The sequence below is a fragment of the Heptranchias perlo genome, chromosome 16, assembly GCF_035084215.1.
Source record: "Heptranchias perlo isolate sHepPer1 chromosome 16, sHepPer1.hap1, whole genome shotgun sequence".
In the NCBI taxonomy this organism is placed as follows: Eukaryota; Metazoa; Chordata; class Chondrichthyes; order Hexanchiformes; family Hexanchidae; genus Heptranchias; species Heptranchias perlo.
The window spans coordinates 54,652,239-54,669,267 of NC_090340.1; the positions used below are offsets into that span (position 1 = coordinate 54,652,239).

General features: G+C 43.4%; 1 protein-coding gene across 1 annotated transcript in view; it reads right to left on the bottom strand.

The window, feature by feature from the left end:
* Nucleotides 1-225: 225 nt before the first annotated feature.
* Nucleotides 226-17,029, bottom strand: part of LOC137333373 (meckelin-like) — an 81,900-nt gene continuing 65,096 nt past the window's right edge. Inside the window, exons 21-28 of the mRNA XM_067997516.1 lie at nucleotides 16,631-16,771; nucleotides 14,861-14,941; nucleotides 12,847-12,963; nucleotides 11,463-11,579; nucleotides 10,417-10,521; nucleotides 6,763-6,865; nucleotides 2,231-2,373; nucleotides 226-2,056 (exon numbers count right to left, since the gene is read on the bottom strand). Of these exons, the coding sequence (XP_067853617.1) occupies nucleotides 1,976-2,056; nucleotides 2,231-2,373; nucleotides 6,763-6,865; nucleotides 10,417-10,521; nucleotides 11,463-11,579; nucleotides 12,847-12,963; nucleotides 14,861-14,941; nucleotides 16,631-16,771 (888 nt within the window). The 3' untranslated portion in view covers nucleotides 226-1,975. The remainder of the gene's footprint in view (nucleotides 2,057-2,230; nucleotides 2,374-6,762; nucleotides 6,866-10,416; nucleotides 10,522-11,462; nucleotides 11,580-12,846; nucleotides 12,964-14,860; nucleotides 14,942-16,630; nucleotides 16,772-17,029) is intronic.

Below are 17,029 nucleotides of genomic sequence, written 5' to 3' on the forward strand. Positions count from 1 at the left end.
ACTGCCACCAGGGAAGTCGGTGAGTTTATAATCACTAACAGCGTCTGTCACAGAGAGAATGCAGATCTAAAATATAAAAGCCCCTTCAGGCTATCTGAACATCCCTCCAACTTAGTATCCCTCCAACTGTCAGAGAGGAGACTTTCCTCCTGTTAAGCTGAGCTGGATTTAAACCCAAGTGCAAAGACAGTGCACCAATCTGCAACAACACCGAGACTCCACTGATTATAACTTAAAAAAAGACGTTTATTGGAGAATAAATACAAAATTGTAAAAAGTACAGCAAATATACACAAACAAAATTAAAACAATTTCTCAAAATATATCACTGGTAAAATAGTTCAAATCTAATTACTCATTAAAGCAGAGGGCATTATTGGGGTACACTCAATGATATATGTGAACATAAGATTGGAGACTCCAAATACAAAGCATTTAACCACCTTGTCATATGTTTTCTGGCAATTCAGTAATACAAAAATGTTGCTGACAGGCCTTTGGCACTGGACAACTCATTTATGTTAAAACAAAAGCAAAATACTGCAGAAGCTGGAAATCTGAAATAAAAATAGAAAATGCTGAAAACACTCAGGTCAGGTAGCATCTGATGAAAGGTCATCGACCTGAAATGTTAACTCCATTTCTCTCTCCACAGATCCTGCCTGACCTGCTGAGTGTTTCCAGCATTTTCTATTTTTAATCTCATTTTAGGTATATTGTTTTAATTAAAATGTATTCAGGGGAAAAGACCCCACAATTATCAGCACAAGGAAGGTTTAGTGTGTATATATCCCTCATAGCTTCCTCCTAAATAAGCTTTAACTGAAAGGAGATTTTCTACAAATGATCTTTTCAACACAATCCCATGAAGCCACAGAGACAACCTTGTTGAGAAAATGTCTTCTTTGTGACATAGGTCTCAAAGCCAACTTCTAATGAGTTGTTAGAAACAGCTGGACAGCCCAGGGGTTAGTTATAGCCCTACCTTTGACCTATATTCTTGTCGAGCCAGTCTCCATGGCAAAATCTGCTCCCCTCCCCCTCCAGGAATTGACCTGGAGTCTCCAGGAATTGAAGATTAATCTCCAGGACACTGCAGCGAGCAAACCCATGAGAAAAATCATAGGTGCACTAAACTTTTTTCATTTTATTTGAACACTTTCATTTATCAGTTATAACAATATTGGAGATGGGGGAGTGGGGGGGGAAGGCTGTTTCACTAACAGTCAAGTTAAATCCAATTGGGTAACAAAGAGTCTGTTCCCTTTCCAATTGGCTGTGGGAAGGCAGTGCACTTGGAGGATGGACCAATGGCAGGAGTGTGGGGCGGGGCGGTTCGAGGTGGGAGATCATGTGATGAAACCTCCAGGAATACACCCAACCAGAGTTGGCAACCCTATCCTGCCACCCCCCCCTCCCCCCGGCTTCCTCGTAGTTTTATCCATAGGATTGAAGGCCTTCACTACCAGCTGTGGAGGGAAGCTGCTGGCACCCATGCACCGATACCTCAGCATCAGTCTGCACCGTCGGTGGGGGAGCAGAGATCATTCAGAAATTTTAAACAAAATTGGTGAGACGATGAGGAACCCGTCACAGGGAAATCAGTCATTTTTCAGTATCTTCTACAGCGCCACCTTGATAGTGTTCTAAACAATTTTAATGTAAATACTGTCTTCAGAGCCAGAAGATACTTGGGAATTCGATTCACCCGCTCAGACTGCAGACTGCCCGTTTTCATTTTCCTGGCTGCGTTTCCGAATTTTATTTCAGCCACTCTATTCAAAATGTGTCAGCGCTGTTTCGTTCTGTGAGGTATCTGGATACCTGTGACTTTATACCTTGTCATTCAACTTGTCACTTTGGTAATGAACACTGGACCAGACACATCAGCTCGTTATTCTCAAATAAAGGTCACACTTGTGTGAGCGCAGTTGGAATTAGAAGTTTTCCATCAGTCCTCGACAGAAAAGAAATTCTAGATGAGAAATCTTTCGTCCACTAGTGTCTTTGTGGCTAAGTTCCTCCTTGAAATCGCCTCTCTTATTAATTCCAGAATCTGATTTTATAAAAAAAGCATATTTTGGAGTTTAAAAAAAGACATGTAATCAGTTCTCAACTGTGCTAATGGAACAAATACTGCTTGTAATTGGAACTTGCATGCGTGTTTGTAGTTGGCTAGCTCCCATGATCCTGAAATAAATCTCGTTATCATTTGTCAGTTTTCACTTACCTTTTGTACAAGGTAAGTGATGATTGCTGCCAGAACAAAGTCCTGTGTGCCCAGATCCACTACAGAGAATATGAGAATATCAAAGAGTAGCAGGACCAGCTCGTGGCCATAATAAAGAGCGTTGCTGAAGAGGGTTCGATCATCTGAAAATGAGAGTGAAAAATAATTGAACCTCATGTACTGAGTCAGTAAATTTTCACATTAAGCATTTTGTTGGCTTGCACTGTGACTTTTACAGCTGACAAAATGTAATCTAACAGCTGTATAAACAGATTGACATGATCACAAAGTGCACAAGGCACCGACTCCAGCACAGAAGAGGCAAGGTGAACATCCAGCTTCAGTTTAACTATTTCACAAAGAGGGCGGTGAATTCCTGTAACAGATTGCCCAGTAAGGCATTTGAAACAGGTGGAATCAGCACAAGTCAAGAGGGAACCGGACAGATATTGGGCAGGGAAAGTGACTGAAGAAAATGCAAAATAAAGTTGTGTATGATATTTTTTAAACTTTGGGACTGGTCAGAGAGAGTACGTGGTCTCCCAGTCCTGTGCAGTCCCATCTTCACAGCTCTTTGTTTTCAGTCTGAAGTCATTAAACTGAAATTGGCAGTCACCAGTGATGTTGGTGTAGGTTACATATTTGTACAGCTTCAACTGACGTTTTATATCCTGGGCAGCATGGTGATGTCGAGTGTTGCCTTGCTAAGAATGAACAAACTTGTATTTATATAACGCCTTTCACAACTTCAGGAAAGCACTTTACAGCCAATGAATTATTTTTTGAAGTGTAGTCACTGTTGTAATGTAGGAAACGCAGCAGCCAATTTGGGTACAGCAAGGTTCCACAAACAGCAATATGATAATGACTAGATAATCTGTTTTAGCGATGTTGGATGAGGAATAAATATTGGCTGGGACACTGGGGAGAACTCCCCTGCTCCTTCTTCAAAACAGTGCAGCGGGATCTTTTACGTCCACCTGAGGGGGCAGACGGGGCCTCAGTTTAACGTCTCGTGATGGATACAAATTCAAGTCCTGCTCCCTTTCAGAGTCATGGTGAGTGGGGAGATGCCAAGCGCGAGCTGCAGTGTCCCTCACAAAGTGTCGGGCATGGGGGCGGTTAGGGGATGGGAGGGGGAGGTGGAATTTAAACCGAGATAACCAATTACTCCATAGGACACAATAGTTCTCCTGCTGTTGAGAACAGGAAGCATGAACTGAACGGTGGTGACATTGAGATGTATGAATGTGTCATAGTTTTTCTTGAATCTCTTTGGGAGCATTTATAGAGAACCTTTCCTCAGGAGATCAAATGGAGTGGAGTTAAGAGACCATGATGGGTAGATTGTACATGCTGTACGGAGTGAGCAGCTTTGATAGTCTGAATGTCCTTTTCTCATTCTATGCCTCCACATGAAGTTGAAAGCACAGGAGGAGGCCATATGGCCCATTGTGCCTGTGCCGGCTCTTTGAAAGAGATATCCAATTAGTCCCATTCCCTTCCTCTTTCCCCATGGCCCTGCAATTTTTTCTCTTCAAGTATTTATCTAATTCCCTTTTGGAAGTTACTATTGAATCTGTTTCCACCACCCTTTCAGGCAGTGCATTCCACATCATTACAACTCGCTGCTTAAAAAAATATTTCCTCATGTCGCCTCTGGCTCTTTTGCCGATCACCTTAAATCTGTGTCCTCTGGTTACCGGCCCCTTCTGCCACTGGAAACAGTTTCTCCCTATTTACTCAATCAAAACCGTTCATGATTTTGAACACCTCTATCAAATCTCCCCTTAACCTTCTCTGTTCTACGGAGAACCACCCCAGCTTCTCCAGTCTCTCCACATAACTTAAGTCCCTCATTACTGGTATCATTCTAGTAAATCTCTTCTGCACCCTCTCTAAGGCCTTCACATCCTTCCTAAAGTATGCCCAGAATTGAACTCAATACTCCAGCTGCAGCCTAACCAGTGTTTTATAAAGGTTTAGCATAACTTCCTTGTTTTTGTACTCTATGACCAATTAATAAAGCCCAGGATCCCGTATACTTTTTTTTCAAAAAACATCCTTCTCAACTTGTCCTGCCACCTTCAAAGATTTGTGTACATATACCCCAGGTCTCTCTGTTCCTGCACTCCTTTTAAAATTGTACCATTTAGTTTATATTGCCTCTCCTCATTCTTCCTATCAAAATGTATCACTTCACACTTCTCTGCATTAAATTTCATCTGCCCATTTCACCAGTCTGTCTAGGTCCTCCTGAAGTCTGTTACTATCCTCCACATTGTTTACTACATTTCCAAGTTTCGTGTCATCTGCAAACTTTGAAAATATGCCCACTATACCCAAGTCCAGGTCATTAATATATATCAAAAAGAGCAGTGGTCCTAATACTGACCCCTGGGGAACACCACTGTATACTTCCCTTCAGTCTGAAAAACAACTGTTCACCACTTCTCTCTGTTTTCTGTCCCTTAGCCAATTTTGTAACCATGCTACCATTGTCCCTTTAATCCCATGGTTTTAATTTTGCCAACAATTTATTATCAAATGCCTTTTGAAAGTCAATAAACCACATCATCAACCGCACTATCCTCATCAACCCTCTCCATTACTTCAAAGAACTCAATCAAGTTAGTCAAACACGATTTTCCTTTAACAAATCCGTGCTGACTTTCATTTATTAGCCCATACTTTTCCAAGTGCTAATTAATCTTGTCCCGGATTATTGTCTCTGAAAGTTTCCCCTCCACCGATGTTAGGCTCACTGGCCTGTAATTGCTGGTTTTATCACTCTCCCCTTTGTCGAACAGGGGTGTAATATTTGCAATCTTCCAGGCCTCTGGCACTGTCCCCATATCTAAGGAGGATTGGAAGATTGTGACCAGAGCCTCCACAATTTCCACCCTTACTTCCCTCAGTAACCTAGGATGCAACCCATCTGGACCTGGTAACTTTCCTACTTTGAGTACTGCCAATCTTTTATGTACCTCCTCTTTATCTATTTCTATCCTATCCAATATCGCTACTACCTCTTCCTGCTACATTGGCAGCAACCTCTTCTCTAGTGAAGACCGATGCAAAGTATTCATTTAGTACCTCAGCCATGTCCTTTGCCTCCACAAGAAGATCTCTTTTTTTTTGTCCCTGATCGGTCCCATCTTTCCTTTGACTACCCTTTTACTAATTATATAGTATTTATACTATTTCTGGATATGAGGAGTCTAAGTTGTTGTCAAATAATAAAATGGAATGAAATTATCTAAAATTAAGATACACATATGTTTTCCTAGTTATGGATGGGGTGGACTACCCTGTCATTAACCCCTTAAATACATTAACTCATCAATGGCCTGACCACAGACCACAATAAAGCTCTGCACCATGTTCGAAGATACTGTAATACTTGTGCTTTGCTCAAAATGCAAGTCAGACTTGGTTCATGTGTCCATCTCGCATTCAGTGCATTCCACAATTGAATTCATATTTTTCCTACAAAATAATATTTTAGAAATCAATCTGATAGAAAACATACATGAATCTTGAAAAATAAAAATTCTTTAGCTTCAGGAAACCCACGGGAGTGACCAGTCCATAGGATGCAAGGACATTAAATGACGCTAGACTTTATATTGGTTGGGATATGAACTCTACAGCTTTCAGCCACCTGTCGAAATCCTTGTCAATCTGTAGATCCTAAGGGAAAATCCCACATCATGTGATCGAATTACATTCAAATCGCATGACTGTTACAACTGCGAAAGTCAGATGATGCAGGACATCATAAAAGTTGAAAAGAGTCGGAGAGCAGATGAGGGAAATCAGGAAGCAATGGTGAGGTGATGCTAAGCTTGAATTTCAAAAACCTATGAACTGTTCAAGAAAAGGAGTTCCATTGTAATCCTGACATAGAATGAGAGTAGGCAAAGGACACAATGAGGATTCCTTGAGGAGGAAAAAGAACATTTACCATGTTATACTTGAAGCTCAGGGGCTCTCAAAGGAGGTGTCTCTGGTAATGAATTCCTTTCTAGCACATGGAACAATTACACTGAAACCTGAAATAGCAAAACTCAGCTCTTCCAATTAACTGGAATTTGCTTAGCTTTACACACAAATTTCCATTTTCTTCCTACTGGGAACCTTCTACAAATATTCTGAAATATGAGATAATAGAGGTAAAAACCTGCACAGATTTCACCAAAATAGGAATTAATATTTCATTGAACAAACCATTACATGCAACTCATTACAGCTGGTTTAGTTCAGGCAGCGAACTACATTTAGATTTTGACAGGGTAGCCAGTGTGGTGACTAACTCTGACAGCCCCACGATCATATTAAACACGGTTCTGAACTTGTCTGACTGCTTCAGGGAAAATCTTTGGCCAAACTCAAAAATGGCTCTACCACAGCCAACAAAAATACAGCAATGTTGCGTGATTCCAGTTATGTGCTAAATGTGAATAATGAGCAGCTGTGACCACACTGCACGACATTAGTCACTGAAATACTGGCAAACCTGCAGCTCGTACCATTGTAGAAGAAACTTCTGTCTTCTGATCGTTGGAATTCAAAGTCCAAGATTCTCTCCAGGAAGAGCTTTTCCCTTACCACATAATCCATGTCTTTGTAAGCCTGTACGGAGAATACTCTGTAACATTACATAGGAAAAGGACAGTCTGCGTACAAACAACTGATTGCAAATGATAAAGAATGCATGAACCCGCATTTATTTGGTGCCTAAACATGTCATTAGGACGACCTAAACTGTTTCACAGCTAATGAATTACTTTTGAAGTGCAGTCACTGTTGTTCTGTAGGCAAACACAGCAGCTAAGTTGCACACAGCAAGATCCCACAAACAGCAATGAGATAAACGACCAGATAATCTGTTTTTGGTGGTGTTGGTTGAAGAAAGGACTAGGACATCAGGAAAACATGATGCTCTTCAAAAAGTGCAAAGGGATCTTTCACATCCACTTTGGCAGACAGACAAAGCCTTGGTTTAACATCTCATCCAACAATACAGTGCTCCCTCACCGCTCCACTGGAATGTCGGCCTAGATTATGTGCTCAAAGTCCCGGATTGAGGTTTGAACCCACAAACCGATGAGTCAAGGTGTGAGACCATTACCAACTAAACCAAGCCGACACTTAACAAATCAGGGCTTTGATTTCAGTCAGCCAGCTGGTCACAAGCTTTCTTCTATATATTAAAACCCACATCTGTTTCCAGATATTATAACTCACTTTCCACTGCCTAATTTCACCGATAAATAGCTCCCGGCCTAGCACGTCACATGGATAGGAAAGTGCAACAGTGCAGTACTGTGTAAAGTCAAAACCACACATAAATTTGGGAAGGATGCACAAAGAGCTACATCAAATAATTTGCAAGTGTTGGGGTAGTTTTCTCATGGGATGGCTAGTGGGGAGCTGCACCAGCCAGAGCACATATTGCAAATTTGGCCAACCATTTAAAATGAATCGGTCAGGAAATCACAGGCATCCTGCACCCCAATCTCTGGTTGGCGTGGCTCAGGAAATAACACCGTATATTGTTACTCCTCATCCTCAACTTTTAACACCGCATCTCTACCTTCCAGAGAGCTTCTTTCTATCAGGAAGGTGGGGAGGGGAGGTCACAAAGCAGAGATAAGTTGCATTCCTAAGGGAGGAAGGGAAAAAATTAGACAGCACGTCAACCACACTGCTTTCACCAACCTCTTAGCAACGGTTTCAAGCAACACTGGGAAATAGGATGCAATGAAACCGAGGAGTTCGGAGAAAAAAATAACTTAAAACTGACAGAGGAGGAGAAAAGAAACACAATGTTAAAAAATGTTGTTTAAAAAGAGTCGCCAAGTTGGTTCAGACCTGACCTGCTTCTTTAAGAGACAAATCCTTTGATTCTGTTTCTTTGACGTATTTTGCTGCTTAAAAACAAACTACTATTTTTGCTGACAGGGTTCAACAGCAAACCACACCCAGGGTCACGGCTGCTGTCATGTAAAATATTAAAAATGCATTTTCTATCAAGCCCTCCGTTTGACCCTTTGGGTACTCCCATTCATGAGTATCTCTCTCCCACTGCAAAGAGCAGGGGGCTCACATGTTGTTGTGAACATTGGATTGACGTGTTTTTATGGAGCTATTTGAATGCACTCTTGTTATTTTGGATGGGAGAGAGCAGAACAGCTGTGTGATAAAATGTTTGCATTCATTTTGACCAGTTTTACAAGAACATTTAGTTTTTTTTTTGCCAAAGCCTTTTTCTATACTGCTTTGCCCTCATGGGGTGATTTTCTTCTTCACAAACAAACCTGACTTTTGAGTTTTTGCTTGGTAAGGATAAAGGCTCAAATGGTGGTCTTTCTTCTCTCTCTTGCCAATTTTCTCCCCTCACTTCCCTCCTCTCCTAGAACCATTGACTCATCACACAGGTGTCAGTCATCGTCCAGGTGCTTGCCTCAATGGTCGTTGTGAGCTAGCCAGTGAGTGTCGACAAGGCTATTCTGTCATGGGACATTTATTTTTATGCATTCTCGGAATGTGGGCAAGACCGTGCATTTACTGCCCGTCCATAGTTGCCCTGAGAAGGCCTTCATACAACCGAGTGACTTGCTAGGCCACTTCAGAGGGCAGTTAAGAATCAATCACAATGGGAGTCACATATAGGCCAGACCAGGTAAGGGGGGCAGGTTTTGTTCCCGAAGAGGACATTAGTGAACCAGTTGGGTTTTTATGACAATCTGGCAGCTTCATGGTCACTTTTACTGATACCAGCTTTTTAAAAAAAAACTGAATTCAAATTCTCAAACTGCCATGGTGGGACTTGAACTCACATTCTATGGATTATTAGTCCAGTAACACAACCACTACACTACCGTACCTCTACATTACAGAGGAGACTGATCCTGTTTAGACATGAACACATCCAACAGGGTCACTAGATACCAATCAGAAACAAGACCCGAGCTGATTTCCCTCCACTTGTCTGAGGGGTGGTGAGACCAATTGTTGTGCCCCTTCCAAAATCCACGAGTGGAATCAGTACAGACTGGGGACTGACCCTGGGACCTTTCTGGGACAAATGGCTCAACTACTCATTTGATAAACCCGCTGAACTACTGGTCAGAAGATTGTGGGTTCAAGCTTCGTACTAGAGTTTGATCAAGTCTGATCGTCCAGTTCTGATCCTCTAATTTCAATCGCCTTAGGGGGAGGTCGGAGAGGAATTTCCCAGATTCTCCCCCTCCCACAAATTGGCCTGGATTTTTATCTGTTTTTTTTCGCCTCTCCCAGGAGTTCACGTGGTTTTCGGTGGGGTAGGGAGTGTGTTACAATTGTGTGGGAGAGGCTGGATGGACCAGAGGGTTTGTTCCTGTCCATTATTGTTCATATGCAGTACTTTGGAAATCTTACATCAAAAGATGTGCCATCCTTCTAATGAGATGTTAAACTGAGGTCCCATCCCTCTGGGTATTAAAAGATCCCATGGTACTATTGCACGAAGAGTATTCTCCCAGTGTCTTGGCCAACATTCCTCCCTCAACCAGTGCCACCAACTGCAGGTTAATTGGCTCATTGTTGTTTGAGGGACATTGCTGGTGTAGACTAGCTGCTGTGTTTGCCACTCTAGAAACTGGAGTACAAAAATCTAGGCTGACACTCTAGTGCAGTACTGAGGGAGTGCTGCACTGTTGGAGGTACCGTCTTTCAGAGCCCCGTCTGCCCTCTCGGGTGGACGTAAAAGATCCCATGGCACTATTTTGAAGAAGAGCAGGGGAGTTCTCCCCAGTGTCCTGGCCAATATTTATCCCTCAAGCAACCAACAACTAAAAACAGATTATCTGGTCATCATCACTTGGTGTTTGTGGGACCTAGCTGCACAAATTATAATACTATTACCTCTTAGCATAACGAGCACTTGCTAAACTGCAGCACCCGAAAGAAAGGAGGTCTTCTACCAGTCTTGGGTGCAATGAAACCCTGGACCCATAGGTGAAAGGACAGTGAGCTAACTCAGAACAGATGTTGGTTTTACATGATAGTCAGAAATACCAATTAACTTCCCAAGTTCTTTTTGCCCATTGACACATATTTGCAGGCAACATCTCATGCATTCATTGACAAAAATCCCACACGCACTCAACCAACAAACAAAATGAAAGGCACCTACTCACATGTTCAAGAAAGGATGAAAGGAACTTATTCATTGTGAAGTACGCTTTCAGGTTTTGCTGCAGAGTGGCTGAATCCTCACGACTGGTTCGATTCACTCTTGCAGCCTTTAAGGATAAATAATATGAATGAGAAAATAGCCTGAGGGTAGAATTTCAAGGTTTAGATTTGGGGCCATTGTTACAGATGGTAGCTGCTAAATAGCATCAAAATCTTCTTTAAGTGCAGAAATTGCCTCAGCTTAAAAAAAAATTATGTTTGTTGCATGGGAGTTAAACACAAGATAATGTGGAATTGCATGTTACTGGTCATATCAGTGATCACCTGGTTACCAACCCACAAGGTCAGAGTTCAGGTCTCAGCCTTCACTAGTATTCAATCTCTACTACCCTTACACGGCTTGAATTTCTCTCCACCTCTTCCCCCGCTTTCAAAAAAAAACCCTCCTCTTCCACCCTGCCTTTCCATTCCTCTCCTCTTTCCCCATGCTCCACTGTATCCCTTTCTTCCTTATTGCAAAGCGCTCTGAGCCATCATCCTACGCTATGGTAAATTCATGCTGACGCTGTGTTGGCCCAGTCACTGGAACAAGCGTGTTTTGTTAGCACAGCACTACAGCTCTGAGAAGAACACAAGGAACAACAACAACGTGCATTAATACAGCACCTTTAACGTAGAGAAAAGTCCCAAGGCGCTTCACGGGGTGTAATCAGACAAAAATGGACACCGGGTCAAAGAAGGAGCTGTTCGGAGGGGTGACAAAAAGCTTGGTCAAAGAGGTGGGCTTTTAAGGCAGATCTTAGAGGAGGAGGAGAAGAGAGAGATAGGAAGGCGGTGGGGATTATGGAGGGAATTCCAGAGCTTAGGGCCCAGACAGCCGAAGGCACGGCCGCCAATGTGCAGGAAAGGGAAACATTCAGCCCAAAATATCAACAAAAAAACTTCCTCAGCAGAGGCGAGGGCAAATATTTCGTTTTTACATTTTTAAAAAAAGTTTGTCACTCCTGTAATATCCAATAATAGGTCATTTAAAAAAAACATGAAGTACCTCATTCAACGGTGATAGTATCCTGTCATATTGTTGTCTGACCTTGTTAGAAATTAAGACCTCAAAGGTCTGGATGTCTGTGTTGGGCTCGAGTCCTCTCATTGCACAAAGGTTATCCTGTCATAAAAAGTGAAAGATTAGAAAACATTGCAGTCAAATTGTTTCTGACCCTTCCCTAACTCTAACTTCTCTGCCCCTTTCCCTCCCCAATCTCATCGACTCTTCAGAATTTTCCTCCCTGACCTGGGCCCATCGCCATCTCCTATCTGTGCAGATTTTCCTGTCCCTGGGGCTATTGGCTCCCCTGGGTGCAGCGAGTACAGGAAAATCTGGCGGGGAAAATCACACGCCTATAAGGAAGCCCGTCCAATTGTTCATCCCTTTAAATTAACGGACAGTGAGAAAAGAATAAATCCATCTGGCTCAGTTGAAGGGTTGATTCCTCCCTGTCTCATTTTCCTATACTGACCGCGCCCAGGCAATCCAATAAAGGCAGGAAAATCTGCCCCATCTTCTTTCTGCATCAAGGCCTAAGCCAAAATCCCCTGCAGAGGTGCAATCAGTCGGACCTGTGATCAGCCATTCGGAGGTGCTATTCTAGAGGGGCCGATGTGCTCTATATCGTTCCTTCTCTACTCAATGATTTCCTCATAAAACACGGGGCTAGAAATTTGTCTCGGACGGAATCGCAAAATGGGGGCTAGTGAATCGGATTCCGGTTTTACACTCACTCCCGATTTTCGGAAAATAATTTCTACCCCACTCTGTCCACACCTGACTGAAAACTCACCCAAGCAAATTGGGGCGGTTGGTAGCCCCAAAACCCAAATTACTTTTGTAATCACAAGGTTTTTAATTCTTTCACAAGTTAGCATGCCCCACCCCGCAAAATGTATATATAATTGAACCATGAGTACAAATTGCACTTTATTAAGACTAATGAAGGGGAGATTTAATAGAGGTGTTCAAAATCATGAAGGGTTTTTTTTTAGAATAAATAAGGAGAAACCGCTTCCAATGGTAGGAGGGTCAGTAACCAGAGGACACAGATTTAAGGAAATCGGCAACATAACCAGAGGCGAGATGAGGAGAATTTTTTTTTTTACACACGCAGGGAGTTGTTATGATCTGGAATGCAATGCTTGAAAAGGGTGGTGGAAGCAGATTCAATAATAACTTTCAAAAGGGAATTGAATAAATACTTGAAGGTGAAAAATTTGCAGGGCTATGGGGAAAGGGCAGGGGAGTGGGCCTAATTGGATAGCTCTTTCAAAGAGCCGGCACAGGCACGATGGGCCAAATGGCCTCCTTCTGTGCTGTATCATTCTATGATACTATGATTCTATAATCCACCCCAACTTGACAAAATTCATTATTTGATTACCTCTTCTTTCTTGAGGTTGAGGTACATAGTCTCCATACCAATATCAGCTTGCCCATGTACCGACCGTCCATGGATGTAGTAGCCATAGCACCTGTGCATTAAGACCAAGACTGATACCTGTATGGAATTGAATTAGAAAAATACTATTCATACTTCAGAGACGGACATATGAGAAACTAGTGTTGATATTTCTATTTTAACATTTTTTTAAAAATGTAATTTAAAAAAAACAGGGAGACAACCAACTTTGGTGGGTCCCATCCATCGCCTAGTAATGAGCTAAGAATGGCACTAATGCAGAAATAGCGGGCAGAATTTTGACCTCGAGCTGGGAAGGAAGCGGGGCGGGAGGTGGAGGTCGCGGGGGCCGGGAGGTGGAGGTCGCGGGGGCCGGGAGGAGATTCAGAGGTAGGTGGGGGGCCACCATCTGGTTGGGAGGGTGGTGGTGGTGGTTGATGGCCGATCGTGGGGGTTTTGTCGGCCAGGTAAGCTTGTTGGGCCTGGATAAAGCACTCCTGCTCCTCCTGGCCCACAAGCAGTGCAATAAAGGCGCTCACCTCATGGATCCAGCCCTTCCCGCCTGCTTTCACCCGACGTGAATCAGAAGCGATGGAAACCCAAACAGGTACAGTTACGTTCATTTAACATTTCCAATACACACAGGATTAAGTACCTCAAGTATTTCAATGAGGTGCACTGCCCCTTTAAGTATCAGCCTGCCAGTTTTAAGTGGGCTCCAAGAAGCTGTTATTTTAACCTCCCACCTGCCCCCAACCCACCCATTCTTGAGGGTTATAATTACCCCCAGTAATTGTGACAGGAGCAAGGGGAGGAGGAAAGAAAATCTAAAACTGGGAGAGCATGGGTTCGCGGTCAAGTGACATCACAGCCCATGGCCTATGATTACATCATCAGATTAGCAATTGGCCTAGTCTTGCCTGTCTATCATTAGGGGCACTTTTACTTCCATCTTTGTTTATAGGTTTGGAAACTATTCCTTGGAGTTTTCCACAGCTCCTCTCCAAAATTACAATTGGAAATCGTCCCCTTGCAGTACTTTTTTTTTAAAAAAAGGTGTGATCAAATTTTCTCCTCTTTTCAGCACTGCTCTCCAGAAGGCCCGTGGTCAGAGAGGGTACGGTTCCATCCACACTGACCGCCTACTAGTACCTCACCTAAATGGCCGTTCTTCACTAGAACAACATTAATAACCGGGCCTCATTTTAACAAATGTCATCAGGACTCCCGCCTGAACCTGGTGTGTGATGAGGTGGCGATCGGGGGGGAGGGAGGGGGAAGCCCCAGGGCAAGGGAGGCCTAAGGTTTCCTGGGGCCCGGAGGAGCACTCTTGCTCCTCCAGGCCCACGAGGAAACCTAAAAAGACCTCCCTGCAGGTTTGGCCTGACGGGGAAGATGTCACCGTCCTCCCCCACCAACGCCCCCACTTCGCCGCCGCCGCCCCCACCCCCCTCCCCCCGGCTCGGCTCAGGCCTCCGTCTAAAATTGCAGTCAGCATATTTAAAAAAGGACCCCGCTGACTTCCTGCGGGTATCCTGCTCGCCTGCTCAAAAGAGCAGATTAACATCGGGACACGGCGGGAAGGCAGTGGTTTGACAGGGGGTAAGTCGCTGCCCTTATTTTAGCCGCGTCCCTGCCCGGTTTCTGCCTGCCCAGCGGAAGTAGTTAAAATCGGGGCCTGAGTATCAGCAAGCTATTCAACTGGGAAGTACTTCACCCGAAGTCCACTCGCTCACATTTTTCCAGCAAGGGGTTACCGGGATGGGAACCGTGACTGATATTTTATTTTTCTTTCCTTAGCCCAGGGGCACTGAGGCCAATTGTAGTGTCCCAACTGGTTGCCCTGGCTGAGATCAGCAAACCCAGCGAAGACCCAGTGAGGCTTAGTCCTACACCACCAAGCCACCGGAGAGATTCCTTTTACTTCATCAGTAACAGTGTAGTAACCGGGCCGCTTTCAGGAATGCGGAAGAGAGGTAGAACACTGGATACTCACATTGCTCACGGAACACAGGTCTACAAACTGTTGTATCTTGTCTTCGACGAATCGTTCACAGAATCCAATGAAGAAGAGTACCTGGAAATGATCGGGACACCTCTGGTTACTGCTGAATGAAGCACGCTCAGTTCCAAATAAATGCAACAAGTGGTCATTTTTGATTTGGTGAACTGGTGCACTGTGTTCATGTTCCATGCTAAGGTTGGGAGGGCGTGGGTCACCCCATATGCACCTCCTCGCATAGCGAGTTGTGAGTCAAGAGGGAGACACAAGGCCCTAACTCCTCTGGGAGAGATGGAGAAACCAACGGGAAATTACATGGGGCGGTACAGTGGTAAATATTTTGTTTTAGTGGCCATTTGCCGACCTAAAGTTCGTAATCAGTTTATTAGAACATAGGATCAGAGCAGCTGGTGACAAACTGCATAGTTCTGCCTTCACTAGAGAATAATGGATACCTAGGGTGAGATATAGATTATATTTATAAATCATATGACTCTTTCCATTAGATTAAAGGATATTTGGGAGTGATTACAAGGTGGTAATATACAGAAGAGAGGTTTGGATATTTGGAATAATAGATACCCAGGAGTGATCAAAAGGCAGTGATCTAATCAAGAGTTGCAGATGGTTTATATATAGAGGATAATGGACATACGTAACAAGTTACTGCATTCCAAACAAATACCTCATTATGTGACGTGCTTTGAGGTGTTTGCATGATGTGATATGGTACTATATAAATGCAAGTACTTCTTTCTTTCTTCCTGATATCTAGGAATGATTACAAGACAGTAATGATCATAAACAGCAATGAGTGGTTTATAACTGAACACTGAGTTTTGAAGTCACTCCGGGGTGTATGTGATGGTCTTGACACTAAATGTGTGACATCGTTGCCTCAGGTTATTAGAGAAATTATTTGCAGCTGACAATTAGAAAATTATTTGTAAGAAAAAGAAAGAACTTGCTTTTATATAGCACCTTTCACAATCTCAGGATGTCCCATTGAACAGTCAATGAATTACTACTGAAGTGTAGTCACTGTTGTAATGTAGGAAACACCGCAGCCAATTTGTGCACAGCAAGCTCCCACAAACAGCAATATGATAATGACCAGATAATCTGTTCTAGTGATGTTGGTTGAGGGATAAACATTGGTCAGGACACCGGGAGAACTCCCCTGCTCTTCTTCGAATAGTGCCATTGGATCTTCTATGTCCACCCACGAGGGCAGACGGGACCTCGGTTTAACGTCTCATCCGAAAGACGGCACCTCCGACAGTGCAGCACTCCCTCAGTACTGCACTGGGAGTGTCAGCCTAAATGATGGGCTCAAGTCTCGGAGGTGGGGCTTCAACCAACAACCTCATAACTCAGAGGCAAGCATGCTACCACTGAGCCACGGCTGACCAGATTACATGACCAATAGCACGTGTAGAAACTTAATTCACATTGCAAGAATGGTGCAGGTTTTGTTCCTAAAAGGGAAGTTTACTGTTCAGGAGCAGAGTCAATGTAAAATACATCCTCTGCCATGTGTCCCAATTTTCTAAATAGATTTATGCTTAAATGAATCATCTTTGATTGGAAAGCTTCTCTTTAGCTGCCAGCACCATGGCACTCAGGTGAAGGGATTGTGTGTCTGTGATAAGACAAGGAACCAAATCCATTGGTAGTTTTAGTTACTGAATCTTATTGATGTACTATCCATTTATCAGTGGCATGGCTCCGATGCATAAATTATAGTAACTGCAGCTGTCTTACTTGAACTAAACCGACTGCCAACCACATGGAGACTGCTATTCCATATCGGAGAATTGGACTCCAGGGAGCTAGGCTAACGTCAGGTCCTGGATGTAGATTCAAACTGAGATCTCTTCTAGCGATGTTCTTTAAGCCAATAATCTGAAATTAAAAATATGCAAGACAAGTTTCTATCTACTACTAAGAGAACGAGGAGAAAGACAAAGAGAAATTTCTTTACGCAGATGTTCTTTGGGAGTGTGGAATGTTTCACCACAGGGAGTGCGTTGAGGCAGAGATCATTATACCTTTTAAGGGAAAAGTGGCTAAAGGCTTGAAGCAGAGGAAGATACAGGGCTAATGGGGAGAGCACGGGGTAGTGGGGTTAGTTTTGGATTCCTCTAGCAAAGAGTTGGTAGC